General features: G+C 47.8%; 1 protein-coding gene across 3 annotated transcripts in view; it reads left to right on the forward strand.

The window, feature by feature from the left end:
- The window catches only part of Scn10a (sodium voltage-gated channel alpha subunit 10), a 96,011-nt gene that overhangs the window by 53,017 nt on the left and 25,897 nt on the right, over positions 1–17,097 (forward strand). For 2 of the 3 annotated variants that reach the window (XM_087905150.1, XM_087905151.1), the window contains exons 14-17: positions 1,112–1,285; positions 12,514–12,873; positions 14,392–14,844; positions 16,404–16,544. In XM_087905150.1, the coding sequence (XP_087761276.1) occupies positions 1,112–1,285; positions 12,514–12,873; positions 14,392–14,844; positions 16,404–16,544 (1,128 nt within the window). The remainder of the gene's footprint in view (positions 1–1,111; positions 1,286–12,513; positions 12,874–14,391; positions 14,845–16,403; positions 16,545–17,097) is intronic. The other variant, XM_087905152.1, reaches the window with a different exon arrangement.

The raw sequence follows: 17,097 nt of genomic DNA on the forward strand, positions 1-17,097 counted from the left end.
CACCGATTGTTGATTTATTCAAGAATTGTTGCCTACTGAGAACTACCCAAGCATGTGCTGCCGTTATACCCATTACACAGATGAGGAAATCAAGGCATGGAAAGGGTGCATTGCTTATCCAAGCTTACATAAGCTAGGAAGTGGCTGAGCTGGGTTTTCATCTTTTTCTGTGTTATCTCACAACCCACACATTTTGACTGCTGAATCAGACTGACACCTGTTAACATAATTATATTCTGGAGCCTATTCTAATGGTTATCTACTTACTCTGCACCCACCACCCCTAGAACAGAAGACCAAAGGAGAAGGGCGACGCCTCAGCAGGTAAAGCATTTGCTATGCCCGAGGACTGGAGGGAATTTTAGACCCCAGCACCCACGGACGTGCGAGTGGGTAGCTGTGTGGGCCCACCTGCAGTTCAGCACACAGAAGGCTGAGGTAGGAGACCCCTGGAGCAAGCTGGAGAGTGTCAGAATAGGTGAGCTCCAGGTTCAGGTCAGAGTGCCTACCTCAATAGATAAGGCAGAGCGTGACGGGGAAGACTCTCCGTGTCAGCCTCTGGCCGCCACACTCATGACTACACATACACACACACACACAGTATATCCACACATGGGAACACACACAGAGAGAGAAAGAGAGAGAGAGAGAGAGAGAGAGAGAGAGAGAGAGAGAGAGACAGAGAGACAGAGAGACAGAGAGACAGAGATAGAGAGAGATACAGGGAGAGACACACAGAGAGAGACGGGGGTAGAAAACAGATACCTGAGTTCTAATGTGTATTCTCTGGACATCAGTGGCTCAGAAATTCCCGTCTACAGTCCTCAAGAACAAAACAAAAGGATTTGCTGTTTTCTTCTATTTTTATTTTTAATGCCACTATTTTGAGACAGGATCTGTTGGATAGCTCAGCCTGGGCTCAACCCTGAGATCCTCCTGCCACAGCCTCCTGAAGGCTGGGTGTTTTGTTTTGTTTTGTTTTTGCAGGCATGTGCCACCACACCCAGCATGCTTTGCTTTCTTGTAAACAAGATTCTTTTCTTGCTGTCCCTGTCTTCCCGGTCCCCAAGGCCAAAGACCTCACAGCGCTGAACACTGTTCCCCTCCTCAGGTCTTCACGGTGTTTTTCACGATGGAGATGGCCTTCAAGATCATTGCCTTTGACCCCTACTACTACTTCCAGAAGAAGTGGAACATCTTCGACTGCGTCATCGTCACCGTGAGCCTGCTGGAGCTGAGCATAGCCAAGAAGGGCAGCCTGTCTGTGCTTCGCACCTTCCGTTTGGTAAGCTCCTCTCCTGGCCATTGGGGAGCTCCCACGCAGGCTCAGGGAGGGCGACCCCTAGGGGACAGGCACGGTACCTTTTGCGGACTCTACCAGCCAACCCCCACTCCCATTCTGTTCTTGTGGGAGCAAGGCAGATTATGGTTCCAAGAGTCAGAAATTCTGCTTTTCACTGATGTAAAGTAGGGGCGTTTCTTCTCTTGGTGCCTTAGTCCCTCATCTATGGAGGGGGCCTCTGAACGACACCCTATTCTCTTATCAAATAGCGGCCCCAGCAATGAAGCCCCAACAGCTAACATTTTCTGAAGATGTGGCTAAGCCATAGCATTACACTCTTGATATTCTGGGCCTCATGTTATGCTCCCAACCCTGAGACACTGTTGCTTTAATGATGAACCCAATGTCTCCCAGCCTCCAGGACGCAGCGTTAGTGTATGATCTGGAACTCAAATCCCCATTGCCTGCCCGACTGCTGGGTCCCAGCTCCAACCCACCTCAAAAGGGTGTTCTCTTATTTCTTGGCTCCCCAAATCACAACCCAGTCAGTGCTACACACCCACAAAAGCCTCCATGCTGCTAGCCTCTGCGCAGGCTCCTCTCCAAACTCAGCTCCAGGGCGCCCTCTACCGGAGGTGTTCCTTTACTCAATCACCGGTCTCCCTCCATTGCCTGCAGCCACTCAACACAACTGCTTTTGTCAGCCAAGCAAACCTAAGAGTCCCAGGAGAGTCTGAGGTCACCGACGTCCTCAAGTCCCCAAGCCATCTAGAGGATGCTTAGAGTTTCACTGACTCCTGGAAACAAGCAAAGGGCAAGCTTGAAGAACTGGGGTGACCGTCCCCAGGATGTGTCATAATGGAGCAGGAGTGATCCAAACTTGACATGTCTGTTCACAGCTAGAGCCCATGGACACTGTGTCCCTTGGAGACCCTACTGGGCAGCTCCGCACTTCTCTCTTCTTGTGAGATAGAGGCAGGATCGTGTCTGCCACCCGCCCATCTTCTTGATTTTAACACGCCAACCAGTTCACAAGTCACAAACCACATCGCCCAGCCGCATGTGTGGGATCTCTTCTGAGTCCCCACAGCCTGGCGGAGAGTCCATAGTCCATCAGCGACAAGTCCAGCCCCCTCCCCTTTGTCCTGCAAAGCCCAGCATCTCTCTCCATGCTGGCCCTGATCGCTGAGCATTCCTGGGAGAAAATACACAGCCAAGATGATCTGTTTTGTGGTTCTGTGGTTTTAATGAACAGCTCTTAGTTTCCAAAGCTGCTTTAAATTTCAGAAAAGTCGAACAAATGGCATAGAGTACTCCGCTCGAGGTGCCTCCTCGTCAAACCAACAATTTCCTTTCTGTGACCCCCTAAAACTGGTGAGGGACATTGTCACAGACACCTCTCCACTGGATTCCTCTTGTTCTGAGAATAAAACTTGAGGTCCTCAGGGCAGACAAGACTCCAGTACCCTCTCCCTTCTCTCCCACCGATTTTTCTCCAGCCACAGCTGCCCCACCACACACCCTTGCTCTCTGCCTGGGAGACTTTCTCCCCGGTCTTCACTTAGTTCAACAGGTCTTCAGCCTCCTGTGTTCAACACATCCCCGCTTCACGGAGGGCCTCTACACTCCAGTATCTGAAACGGGATTTGCTCTTCAAACAAATCTGCTCTTCTCAGATTCTAACTATTATATTGTGGTCATCCAGATAGCTAAAAGCAGGGTTTTCTCTCCTGCCATTCTATCCCAGATGCTAAGTACAAGTTGTTACTTGGTAAAAAGTTGATTGGTTGGGAAAAGGAAGGGAAGGAGAAAAAAAGAAGAAAATTCCATGCAGCTCTTCTTGCCCTTCCCTGAGTGCCACCGCTGGTCATAATTTAAGGTGCTTATCAGTCTGTCTTTGCTCTAGTACCATGCCATCTTAATTTCTGCAACTTAGAACACGGCTGTGTCTATAAACCCGGTCACCCACCGTGCTGGTCCATCTACCTTCATTGCCAGCTTGACTGAGCTTAGAATCAATGGAGGAGACAACTTCTGAGGGTGTTTGTGAGGGTGTTTCCCGCAGGGTTAACTGAGAGGGGAAGGTTGCCCTGGATGTGAGAGGCATGGGAAGTGGGGGCGGGCAGAATGAAACGGAGGACGTAAACTGAGCACCAGCCATCATCTCTCTCTGGCTGGGACCTCTGACGTCGCTGCCACCGTCCCTTCCCTAATGGACTGTGTTCCCTAAACCCTCTCAATTCTTCCTGCTTGATTAGTGATGGGAAGAGTGGCTAATACACCCGCCTGGTTTTACTCTAAAATCGTGCTGGCCTCTGGCTTCCGGTTTGATTTGAGAAGCAGCTGTGTCCCCAGCTACACAGACACAGGGCTCCTGAGTCTTCTCTTCATCTGGACTGCAATAAAGTCTAGCAGTCAGTGTGGGAAGAAACTGAAACTCTGTGTTATGTAATCTGCTGATCTATAAAGACGGCACCCTCTCCATCCAGTTCAGCCTTCCGAGTTGATGATTTTCCCACCATTTTCTCCATACATATCTTACATATTTTAAAATGGTCTTTGTTAATTTGAACCAGTATTCTAATAGTTAATATTTTTGCACCCGGAAGTCCCTTTTGTTAATTCTGATGGTTCATCCATGGATTCTTTTAGATTTTTCAACATGATCATATCATGTGCAAACAATACATTTTGTTTTTCTTTTCTAACCCCTGTGCCGTTTGGTTCTTCTTACTATGTGACTGTGCCAACTAGGACATCTAGTACCCACTGAAAAGAAGTCTTAATAACAAGCGACCTTGTTTTCTTGACTGCAAAGACAATACTTTCAGTATCTCAACAAGCCTGACACTTCTGCAGCATTTTCTTTAATGAAAACCCTTTCTTTGCCAGTTTCCTTTTGTTACGTAGTTATCATGTAATTTTATCAGACTATTGTTCTGCATAGAAGACAACCCCATTAACAGGTAAGAATGGTGCATTGCGTATTTCAAAGTGGCCCAGGAGAGGATTCTGAATGTTCTTACCAAGAAGAAATGATAATGGTGAAGATGGCATGTATGCTAATTACCCTAATTTGATCTTTACACGTATGTACACAAACAGAAACATCACCTCCCGTCCCATATTTCATGTCAACCAAAAGAAAAGAAAAACAGGAGAGAGATCAGATTTATTCTACTCCTAAAAGAAAGAGAAAACAACATTGAGATAACCATATAGGGGTCTGGAGAGATGGCCCGTGGTTAAAATCACATGCTGCTCCTGCAGAGGACCGTTTGGTTCTCAGCACCCACGCTAAGCGGCTCACAACCTCCTGTAGCTCCAGGGGATCCTTCACCCTCTTCTGGCCTCCATTGGCGACTGACTCAGACGCACAGACACACAGACATGTTATTTTTTAAAAATTGAGTTTCTGTTGCTGAATCTTTACATTCGTAGAATAAGCCCAATTTGTTGGTGATGCGTTTTTTAATAAAATGAATAAGTTTAATAAATTTAAATGAACAGGTTCAATTTGCTAGTAATCTGTGAGGCTTTTGCATCCATTTTCACAAATTGGGTTTTTTTAATTTTACATAATCCTTCCTGGGTTTTGATATCAAGCATATGCTACTCTTTAAGAAAAAAAAATCCTGAGAAATATTTCCTTTTTTAATGCAGAATCTTGGTGTGGTTTTGGAATCATTTGCTCCTTAGGAATTTGGTAGAGTTCTCTAGGGAAGCTGTCTCTGGGATTGGGACTTTCCTTAGTGACTGGATTTTCCTGATGTCCTGAGACGAGCCTGGCTTTATTTCTCAGGCTTGTTTGGTAAATTTTGCTCTGGAGATGAACTCTTCTTGTCTAGTGTTATTGCCACGGAAGCTGAAGGTGCTTTCTTATTTGTCAAGGGTCTTTGTCAGCTGCGTTTATGCCGTACCTTTCTTAGCAACGATGACTCGTGTTTGCTCTCGCCATTTTTCATTAGTCTCGTTAAGAGACATCAATTTAATTAGCTTCTTCAAAGAACCAACTTGTAGCTCATCGATCCTCTCTGCATCATTGATGTTTTCCGATTTCAATTAATCGTGCATCTTATCTTAATTACATTCCTCATCCTTCATATTTTGTTCTTTCCTAACTTCTTAACATACAATTTTCGGTCTATTTTTTCTTATATATTCAGGTCAGACTTCTGTTCCCTCCTAAGAACTGCTTTAATCTGTTGATTTCTCCTTGTTTGATTCTAAATGCTTCCTAATTTCAACTTTGAATTATTCTTGGACTCAAAGGTTAATAGGAAGAACGGGTCTTCATTTCAGAATGTAGGGGATTCCAGTTGTGTGGCCGGGTTCTAGCTCTGCTGTATTAAAGTCAAAGAATGGATGTTGCTGGTTTTAAGGTTTTACATCTTATCCATCTTTGGCTCAGTATGCTGGAAATATTCCTACACACTTAACTAGGACTAGTCTGCTGACCTCGTGGGCTACAGCGCTGCCTCTGTGCTGCGGGAAGAGAAACTTTATGACAGGAGGCATTTTATACCCTGGCTTATTGTTGTCTACTGCTTGTTATAGCAATTACTGAGAAAGTAGTGCTTAAAATATCTCTGCTGTGATTATGGTGTATCTGTTGCTCGTGTGGTTCTGTCTTGAGTCTGGATTACCGAGGGCACACATATTTTAAGTTTTATAGCTTCCTGGTAATATCAAACTTTTATTATTAAGAATAACCTTCTTTGTGCTATAAAGATTGTTTTTACCTTTTTTATATCTGTTTTTTTTTCTTGGCAGTAATTACAGAGCCTGCTTTCTTCTGCTTCAGAGTTTGCCCAGCATCTTTGTATCCATGCTCCTACTTCCACCCTCGTGTGCCTCCTGCAGATCATACCAGTTCATACAGTTAGACTCGGGGTCCTTGCTCAGTTCCGGCAAGCTGGTCTTCATCTTTTAGCCAAAGCACTGAGTGCATCCATCTCAAAGGAAATGAACATCTATCTGTCTTTACCTTGATCTCCCTCTCTCTCCTTTCTTTCAGCTGTCTTCTTTTCCCCTCCCCCCACCTCTCTTTGGATTATGCTCCCCCCCCCTTTTACTAAATGTCCTATTTTAATTTTTTGAGTCAGCATCAGTTGTTGGCTTAGTCAAAATTAAAAGTTAGCTAAAATCTTTACCTTCTCCCAGGACAGCCACATTTTATAACAATTGTTTGTTTCCACTCATTATGTAGCAAGCGTTTTGATTTTATATATATTTTAGTTGGGGGCTGTGCTCAGCAATAAAGTGCTTTTATAGCATCCACAAGGACCTGGATTCTACCCTCAGCCCCAAAAGAAAAATTAGTAAGTAGAGAACCCAAAATCTCAGTCACTGAATCCAGCGAAGTTCTGTTTCTTACCCATATCCCAGTCTGGTGCAAGTCTCAGGCCTAACTGGGCTTCTGCAGACGGGATCTGCTGCCCCAGAAGACAGCCTTGCCGTCCTCATGGTTTGCTTCCCACTAAGGAAGAATGAGAGGCAGGGTTTGTAAGTTCTGAGAGCTCAGAGTTCCTTACGCTCAAGGCTCTTGATTTTCTGTGTGACGCCATTTCTTTAACCCGTAGCTGGCTGCAGGGCTGTGCTATGGCACACACACCCCAAAGCGCATTCTCTGACGTGACTCTCGGTTCTTTCCTTTCACCACAGCCTTTCTTTCTCAGTAGAAATGGTGAGTCATCATTAGTGTGATCTCGACTTAAACGCTTTTTCTCCTCAGAATTGCTAACTCATTTTCAATACCCAAAGACGTGATCTCATTGCCTAGTGTTAGTTATGAAAAGCAAGGTGCTTCCTCAAATCTTCAAGGAACAAAACATCTGGATTCTATTTCCTTTCATTTCTTATACATTGGTGAGATACTCCTGAATCATGGGTCTGTCTTAGAATATCTTGACAACCATAGTCAGCCACAAACTGATACTCAAGTACAAGATGTTTCCTTTGGATTTGGTTTTTGAGGTGGTGTATTGTAGTACAGGCCTCCAGCTTGCTCTGTAGCTGAAAATAACTCTGAATTCCGATCCTCCATCCTACACCTCCCAAGCGCTAGGATTATGGGTTTGCACCACCATGGTTTATGAAATGCTGGGGATCGAACCTAGCATCCTGAACATGCTGAGCAAGCCTTCTACCCACTGGCCTTCAGTCCCAGTCTCCGAACTCTCGGGTTTTACAAACCCTTCTCTCATGATGGCTTAGGAAACTCACGGTCTACCCTGGAATTATGACAAGCAATGTGCTTGTCACTGAATAACAGAAATAACACTTTCCAAGTCTTTCTATCGGTTTTCTGGTTGTTCACAGTATAACCACACGCCCAGTGGCACACACAGTGTGTTTTTTAAATGGCACCATCTCTTTTCGATGAACCAATTTCTATGCTATTCAGAATAAATACAATTATTTTCAGTAACAATTCGCAGTCTGTGAAGTGACATAGCGTACTTGTCACTGGTTGGAGAGTTTGCTCTAAGGGGTAACTCGGGTTGCAGGATTATCCTATCTCATGATATCCCCACCTCAGTGGGTGGCTTTAGTGGGGGCTGTGGGAGAGACAGAAAATCAGGGGGTGTTATGCTTGGGCCCGGAAGTACTGTGCATTGACTTGCCTCCATCTCCATTCCAAGCACCAGCCCAGCCTCTCAACGCTGAGTGTTTGCAGGGACACAGGAAATTGCCATCTTTGACTCCGAAGGGAAGTAATTGAATCTTCACGTTTGTTTAGTATTTGGATGAAATGCATACTTTATCTATGGATTATTGGTATGATTAAGACTTTTACTGTCCAACATTTTTCTGCAATATTTGGTGGGAGGAGACACTCAAAGAGAACTCAATATGCACTATCAGGTACCCCAGTCTTCTGATTTTTTTACAACCACAAGACTTGTTTCATCATCAAATGGTGACTTCCTCCATGGACATCAGATGGGCTTTTTACTCTATTCTGGAAAAAAAATCTTCATTAAAGAAAACTGTAGTTCAGTGCTTGCTTAGCACACATGAAGTGCCGGGTCCATCCCCAATACCACATAAAACCAGGTGTAGTGGCCCTGTGATCCCAGAGCCGGTGGCGTGGAGATAAGAAAATGAAAAATTCAGAGACTTCCTTGGATAAATAGTGAGTTTGAGACCAGACCGACTATATGAGATCCAGAGAGGGGGGTGGGGAAGGGGAGAGAAAGGAGAGAGAGGGGGGATAATTATGAAAAGAGAGCAAGAGGGAAGAAGAGGGGAGTTTAAGATAAATTAGCTTCAAGTCAGTTTTTAGCCACATAAATACCATGACTTCTTTCTAGCCTGTTTCCCTCAAAGTGAAGTTTTTATATTAATTCTGAGATTAATTAAAGAAGTGGTATATTAATTATAGATGAATATTCAGCACCTGTCAAAAATGATTGTTTATAAATTATTGCATGATCTGTGAAGAATTTCTTTGTCATAATATATATTGAACAAAGACTGTGGAGAATAATTAGCTGGGGGGGCAAAGGTGATGGCTGTGGGGAGTGTGGAACAGGGTAGTTACTACTCATCTCTGCTGACCAGAGCCCCAGCAGCGAATACTCCCTACTGTGTGCTAACTGACTGGCCACAGTCCCAGCAGTGGACACTCCCTACTGTGTGCTGACTGGCTGACTGACCACAGCTCCAGCAGCAGACCTCCCTACTGTGTGCTGACTGGCTGACTGACCACAGCTCCAGCAGCAGACCTCCCTACTGTGTGCTGACTGACTGACCACAGCCCCAGCAGCAGACACTCCCTACTGTGTGCTGACTGACCACAGTCCCAGCAGTGGACACTCCCTACTGTGTGCTGACTGACTGACCACAGCCCTAGCAGTGAACACTCCCTACTGTGTGCTGACTGACTGACCACAGTCCCAGCAGTGGACACTCCCTACTGTGTGCTGACTGACCGGCTGAGAATCAGGAACTCCAAGCCCAGATATCTTTGGAACACAGTGGGCATGTCCTGGTTATTTTTATTGTTTGTTTTGTCTTTATAAAGAAGTAATAAATGATGACTCAAACCGTGTTCTGGGTTGAGGAACATACACAGTTTGCTTATAATTTCACAAGAGATTAATGATGGCAATTAACAATCTCACTATGGAGGTTCTAATATTAATATCTAGCCCTCTCGCCTTACCTAAGGAAACCATGAATTTTCTTAGCCAAGTCCAATTAAGGTGAGTGTTATTGCCTAACACAGATAGATTGATAGATAGATAGATAGATAGATAGATAGATAGATAGATAGATAGATAGATGATATAGATAGATAGATGATAAATAGGTGATAGATAGATAGATAGATAGATAGATAGATAGATAGATAGAAAGATTTAAAGATAGAGGGATGTGTGTGTGTGTGTGTGTGTGTGTGTGTGTGTGTGTGTATGTGTATGTGTATGTGTACATGTCAGTGCAATCTCCTTGGAGTCCAGAAGTGGGCATCATCCATGAACTGGAGTTGCAGGCAGCTGTGAGCTGTTCAGCAGGGGCGCTGGGAGCCAAGCCCTGCAACCACTGCTCTCTTAAGCAGCGTCACGCCATCTCTCCAGCCTGCCATTTCTCTTTCGTTCATAGTTATTCTGACTAGGGTGCGATACCTGATATTTTTGCTCAGGTGCCAATAAATACCTCCCTGTGCCCCTCACTGTCCCCAAGGCTCCGCAGTGTGGTGGGTGACTGCTGTCCAGTGTCGAAACCTTATCTCCCCTGTCCATTTCCATTTGTCCAGAAGTTACGGAGCATGAAGACTTCTATTTGGGAAGTCGGCGTTCCCTGTCGCCTTCCTCAAAGGGCTCCACTGAGTGACTGCTGCTGCATCTTCTCTTGTGTCTATCACTGCTTCTGTCCAGGACTGCTCCTCTCATCTCTGTGTCCACTGGAAGGACAGCCCACTTCAGAGCAGGCCTACCGTGAGCAGGGCTACTCCTCCCACAGGCAAGCCGACGGGCATGGCGTGGACATAGCGCCTGCCGTCTCAGGGTTTGTCTTGTGTGTGGGTGATGAGAGAGATGCTACCATACTTTCCGTTCAGCCCCCCATCCTAGCACCTGGGCCTGAGTGTGTCTCCTAGTAGGTGCTTTGTCCACACATATTGACTGACTGCTGACAGCGGAGTCTGTGTAGTTCCTGCAAGAGAACTAGAGGATCATACGAATGGATTTTCAAATGTCTGTGCATCTTTGTGCACAGTACTTTTGCTCTGTTGTAGACCTCAGCCTATTTAATTCTATACATAAGACTCTCTGTATGTGTGTGCATGTGCGCATGTGTGTATGTGTTCATATCTATATGTTCATGTGGGGGCAACTATGCATATATGTGTTTGTGAAGGTCAGAGGTCAACATCACGTGTCTGCCTCAATCACTATCCACACCACTGGTTTTTTTTTTCTTTTATCAAAAATGAATTTTTTTCTCATGTAATATGTCCTGATTACAGTTTTGCCTCTCTACCCTTCCCAGTTCCTCCCCACTTTCCCTTCCATCCAGATCCACTCCTTTTCTGTCTCTCATTAGAAAACAGAGAGGCTTCTAGGGGCTAGTGATAAAACATAACAAAATAAATATAAAATAAAACAAAAACTACCACACTGGAGTTGGACAAGACAAACAAACAGAAGGAAAAGAGCCCAAGAGAAGGCACACGAATCAGAGACCCATTGTTCTCACACACAGGAATCCCATAAAAAACACTAACCTGGAGGCAATAATATACACACAGAGGGCCTGGTGCAGACCGGGCAGGCCCTGGCAGAGGCCGCCTCAGTCATCACAATGAATTAGAGAGCCTTGTTTTCTTGGTGTCCTCCACCACCTTGACTCTTACACTCTTTCTGCCTCCTCTTACACAGGGTTCCCTGAGCTCAGAGGGGAGGGATCTGATAGAGACTGAGTGTCCCAAGGTCTATCACTCTGTGCATGATATCTGCCTGTGGAGGAAGCTTCTCTCCGCGTTTGTTCCCATCTGCTGCAGGAGGAAGCTTCTCTGATGATGGCTGAGCAAGGCTCTCACCTATGAGTCTAATGGATCTACGTTACTCTTACCCAGCAAACCTCAGGGGCCCTCCTGTCTTTGTCTCCCGGTGCTGGGATTAGAGGTGCTCACCTCTGCGCCCAGCTGTGTCTCCCCGGTGCTGGGATTAGAGGTGCTCACCTCTGCGCCCAGCTCTGTCTCCCCGGTGCTGGGATTAGAGGTGCTCACCTCTGCGCCCAGCTCTGTCTCCCCAGTGCTGGGATTAGAGGTGCTCACCTCTGCACCCAGCTGTTTTTGTTTGTTGTATTTTTTTTCCAGATAGTGTTTCTCAGTAGTTATGGAGTTCACTCTGTAGACCAGGCTGGCCTTGAACTCAGAGATCTGCCTGCCTCTGCCTTCTGAGCACTAAGATTAAAGATGTGCACTGCTACTGCCCGGCATTGCACCCAGTTTTTATTTGGGTGTTGGGGATTGAACTGAGTTCCTCACTCTTCTATGGCGAGCACTTTACCGTCGAAACCACAACCCCATGCCCTGCTGTGAAAAGTTTAAGTCTTCATCCTATCTCGGTCTCTAACCACTAATTCCATAGGAGAAGGAGCCCACCCACCTTTCTCCACACATCCCACAAACCAGTTCAGGACCATGCCAAGCACAACTGGACTTCAGTAAGACAAGGGGAATGGTTGGTCAATCCAATGGATGTGTGAATTCTGGATCCATGAAACCATACTTAAGTGTTTCAGAGCCGGTAGGGACAACAGAGGCTGTCAGGTATTCCAAGACACAATAGAGGGCTAACCAATGCGTGTCTGATGCAGTGGACTGGGCCCTAAGTGAGGGAGGCTAGCTCCTCTTTGGGTTAAGAGTGAAGCTGTTCTTACTGTGAGTCCCAATCAGAGCTAAATTCATGATAGACAGCAGGCCCGTGTCCAGGAAGAGTCCAGTCTATGGGTATGAGACAGACTAGAGATGACAGACTGACCTCTCCGCTATGAGACCCCTAGATTTGCCAGTCAGTGGAGTACATTCAACTTAGGGACGACGGGAAGATGACCATAGCTGAGTGACTTATAAAAGGAAAGTCTTCAAAAGCAGCCCCTGGAGAGCTCCTCAATGTACAATGACTTGATGCTTGTCCCACAAGCTTGGTTTACAGACTTCAGTTAGAAGGTGCTGAGAAGAGCACCCAGGACCTGAGACGGTGTCTGCTTCCCCACAGCTGCGGGTCTTCAAGCTGGCCAAGTCCTGGCCCACCCTGAACACGCTCATCAAGATCATCGGCAACTCTGTGGGGGCGCTGGGCAACCTGACCTTCATCCTGGCCATCATCGTCTTCATCTTCGCCCTGGTCGGAAAGCAGCTTCTGGGGGAGGACTACGGGTGCCGCAAGGACGGCGTTGCCCTGTGGAAGGACGAGCAGCTCCGCTGGCACATGTGTGACTTCTTCCACTCCTTCCTCGTCATCTTCCGGATCCTGTGCGGAGAGTGGATCGAGAACATGTGGGTCTGCATGGAAGTCGGCGAGAAATCCATCTGCCTCATCCTGTTCTTGACTGTGATGGTGTTGGGCAACCTGGTGGTGAGTAGGGGCCCCACAAAGGCTGAGTTGCAGACTGGGGAGACACCCCCACACCCTGTCAGGAAAGTGTGTGCTGTATCAGCATGGAGACCTAAGTTCAAGCCCTGGAAACGACATTTAAAAAAAATAAAAGGCCAAGCGCGATGGCACACTTTCCTAACCCCAGTGTTGGGGAGGAAAGATGGGTAGATCCCTGGGACTTGCTGACCAGCCAGCCTCGCCTAGTTAGGGGGTTATTATTTATTTTGCAAGTGGAAGACTCTGTCACAAAAACAAGGTGTATTCCTTCTAAGGAATGGCCGCAGGAGAAGTCCTCAGGCATCCATAGGCACACTCTCACACAGACAGACGTATGCACACTCTGGAATGATTGGAGTGCCTTCAGACTCATCAAAGTCATGTAGGACACACACTGGGATGCGTGCTTTCAGGGGACAACCTGGCTTTCCAGGAACAAGCCTGTAGACGAGTAGGAAAATCCCCCTCCAGCATTTTCTAGCTGAGTGACTCAGGACGGAAGAGTGACTTCCTTAAGCCCTAATTTGCTTTAAACCAAGAAAGCAATGCTTACTCATGGGTGTACGGGCAGAATTAAATTACAGGGGGTGAAAGAGGCAGATTTCCTGGTGCTGTGTCTAGGAACTCAATGGATGGTGGCTTTTCATTATGGAAGGGAAGTTTTTCCCTGGTCTGCGGGGCTCAAAGGAGTGTAAAGGGCTCTCCACTTGGGTCTGAATGATCACAGTGTTTAAATCTGCTCTCAAGTTTGGGGGATGTCCCTTGGGATAGCCAAGTAGTCCCAGCCCTCCTTCTCCACCCCATCTCTACCCGCTCCACCTGTGAGTGTCTGTGTGCAGTCTCAGACTCTGGGAGGGGAGGGTGTGGTCTAAGAGTGCCTGTCTTCTGCAAAAGGAACCTTGAACTCTAGAAGTCAATCAATTTGCCTCTGTCTTAAAGGCGTGAGAAAGCTCAGCTAAGAACACTTGTCTGTTTCCCACCCTGCTCCCTGGGGACACACATGCCTTCTGCTAGTTCTTAGTGGCAGACCACCTGAGTGCACCACCCTCTGATTGCTCCTTTGCCATCAGCAACATGACCCCCTACTGTGGCGAGGTATCCTTGTCCTCATAAGGCAGGGAACCCAAGACATGACCAAACTCTCCTCATGGTGCCCAGGGCATGCATTCTGCCAGGTGAGCAGGAACAGCCCAGGGCAGAGGAGGCCTGAGTGATCAAGACTCTGCTAGTGAGGTGCTGGAGAGCCTCTGTGGTGGTCCATATTGATTGTGACTTGGTGGGAATCACCTCGAACACACCTCTGGTGGGCCTGTGCAGGTGTTTCCAGGGAGGTTCGACTGAGGAGGGAAGAGCCACCTGAATGTGGGTGGTGTTTTCTCCCATGCTAGTGAGCAACACTGAATAGATAGGAGTAAGACCAAGGACCAGCATCCGTCTCTCTCTTTCTCAACTTCCAATGCAAAGTGATGGATGTGCCTCCCCTTCCACGCCTTCTCTTAGGTGCTCAACCTTTTCATCGCCTTGCTGCTGAACTCTTTCAGTGCTGACAATCTCACAGCCCCGGAGGATGATGGGGAGGTGAACAACTTGCAGGTAGCACTGGCCAGGATTCAGGCATTTGGCCGTCGGTCCAGTCAGGCCATTTCCAGTTACTTCAGGAGCCACTGCCGGCTCCGCTGGCCAAAGGTGGAGCCCCAGCTCGGGGCAAAGCCCTCCCTCCCCAGCTCCAAAGCGGAGAACCACATTGCTGCTGATGCTGTCAACCATGCGGTGGGGAACCTGGCAAAGCCGGCTCTCAGTGGCCCCAAGGACGACCACAGGGACTTCATCACCGATGCTAATGTGTGGGTCTCAGTCCCCATTGCCGAGGGAGAATCTGATCTCGAGGAGCTCGAGGAAGACATTGAACAGAATTCTCAGAGCTCTTGGAAGGAAGAGAGCCCCAAAGGACAGGTAAGAGTTCCTCCGTGGACAGACAGCCTCAGGAAGTGGGCGGAGGCCTGGGCAGAGAGTGACCCTAGGCAGGAGAGAAATTTCAGTGACTGTTAGTTACTTTTCCCATCACTGTGGCAACATATCTGATAGGAGCAGCTTAAAGGGGAAGAAGAACTCATTTTGTCTCCTGGCCTGAAGGTCTGCTCCGTCATGGTGAGGATGACATAGTCACATTGGGTCACAGCTAGGGAACAGAGATGAAGGCTGGTGTCTCTTCTTTATTCAGCCCAGGACCCAAGTCTGCAGGGATACTGCCCACATTCAGGGTAGGGCTTCCCTTCTGGAAGACACACCTAGAGGCGTGTTTCCAAGGTGATTCAAAATCCAGCCAAGTAAACAATGAAGATTAACCCTCCGAGAGGATCTCCAACATCAGGGTGGCAGAGCGCTGAGTCCTGGCAAACCAGGCGTAGGCAAGCCAGCCAAACAGAAACTGAAACCATGCCCTGCATTCCAGGGGAGACACTACTTCACCTCAGCAAAGCCGAGGAGAAAGTTTCAGCATCCTTAGGGAGACAAATGGGGGCAGGGACAGCAGGTGAGCCCTGACCGCTCCAAGGAGCTTGCGGTCACGTGTCTGTCTCTCACATATGCTGCCCCAGCTCCAGCTCCCTGGGCTCTCCCATGAGCAGCTAAGGGTATGCCGCAGAACCAGGTGTCGTCAGAACACAGGCTCAGCTCAGCTCCTCCTCCTGGCCATTCTGACACCTTTACAGAGTTCTTCCAGACAAGAGATGTCGGGAGGAAATGTTCAGAACCAAAGACTTTAAGGCACCCTGACACCTTCTGATAATGCACGGGTTCCTAGTGCCTTAAGCTGGTACCTCAGTGTCTCAGGGCATCCATTGTGTTCCATGAGGGGTACAGGGGTCCGCTGAGCATCCCTAGGGACACACAGCGCTGCTGGCCAGGCCACTAGAGCTCCCGTCACCTTCCTCCCCCGCAGCTGTCACCTGAACCCAGCAGCTCCTGCTGTCAACTGTCATTTTCTCGATTCCTTTGTATGAGTGACAGCCGAGGCCACAGTGTCACCTCCCGGGAGTGAGGGACACGAACTCTCTGATGGTTGTCTGCCACTCAAGCGCATGTTCGGTTAGTTTGGAGTCCTTGGGGTGAGCGTACTCAGATGACCTTAGTTCGTGACCAGCTTGGCTTCTGGCAAGGTACTGAGGGCCGTGGCTGTTATCTGTGGAACCAAATCTCCTGCAATGGACTTTAAAAGTATTAATATATTTAGTGCTCAAAAGAATGAAATGAAGTGAATCGCACCTTCTTGATTTTACAGAAGGAACAAAAAAGATCGGAAAAATTAGATTTCCTAAGGTGCAGGTGCAGCTGCAGGTGGAGCCCGGAGCCACATTCACCTCCATGCTTACTTCACACGCATGTACATTTGCGTGTAAGGTGCCTGTGTGAGGACCTTGGCTCTGGAGGCCTGTCAGCTGCCAACGCTCTTCAGATTCGGAAATGAGCATTGGAAATTAACTCAGTTACCCAGATGGACCCTCTCTCGCCAGCAGGAACAGCTGCCGGAAGTCCAAAGGCACGAAGGCCTTGAAGTGCCTAAGAGCCCAGGCTCTGGGATGTCCTCAGAGGACCTGGCCCCGTACCTGGGTGACAGATGGAAGGGTGACACCACCCCTCAGGTCCCTGCTGAGGTAGGTATGTGCGCTCCCTGGAGAGGCTCCACAGGATGGATACTCTTGGAGGATGGGGGCTGGACCAAAGCTGCCTCCCAACCACAGGACCTCCTCCTTAAGCCTCTGTCTGCCTCTAGTTAATCTAGTGATCCTATGCAGCTGAACCTCACCCCAGCTAGCTGTAAGGATGGGATGAGAGAGTGTGGCTCCCCCCAGGCTGCAGGACCCAGCGCTAGCTCCTGCCCCCTAAACCTCTGCGTCTTCATTCTATAGAACTGCATGGCAGTGCCTATTTGGTAAGGTTATTTGGAAGCTTAAATGAGATACTGCTCATCAAACGTTCAGTTCCTGTCTGAAATGGAGTAAGTGCCCAGAAAATGACAGCCAAGAGAAAGAAAGGAACAAAGGCAGCGAACAAAGAGAGTCAAGTAATCTTTCAGAGACAACAGCCAGAGTCGGAGGTGTTTCCTGGGCAAGAGAGTCCTCCTGGGGGAGCTCCCTCTTTCCTTTGTCCGCATCATTCTCTCTAGCCTAAAACAGCCTGCGGTGGAGGGAGGCTGTCTCCAGGTGC

This window comes from Myodes glareolus, chromosome 4, assembly GCF_982192425.1.
Source record: "Myodes glareolus chromosome 4, mMyoGla1.1, whole genome shotgun sequence".
Taxonomy (NCBI): domain Eukaryota; kingdom Metazoa; phylum Chordata; class Mammalia; order Rodentia; family Cricetidae; genus Myodes; species Myodes glareolus.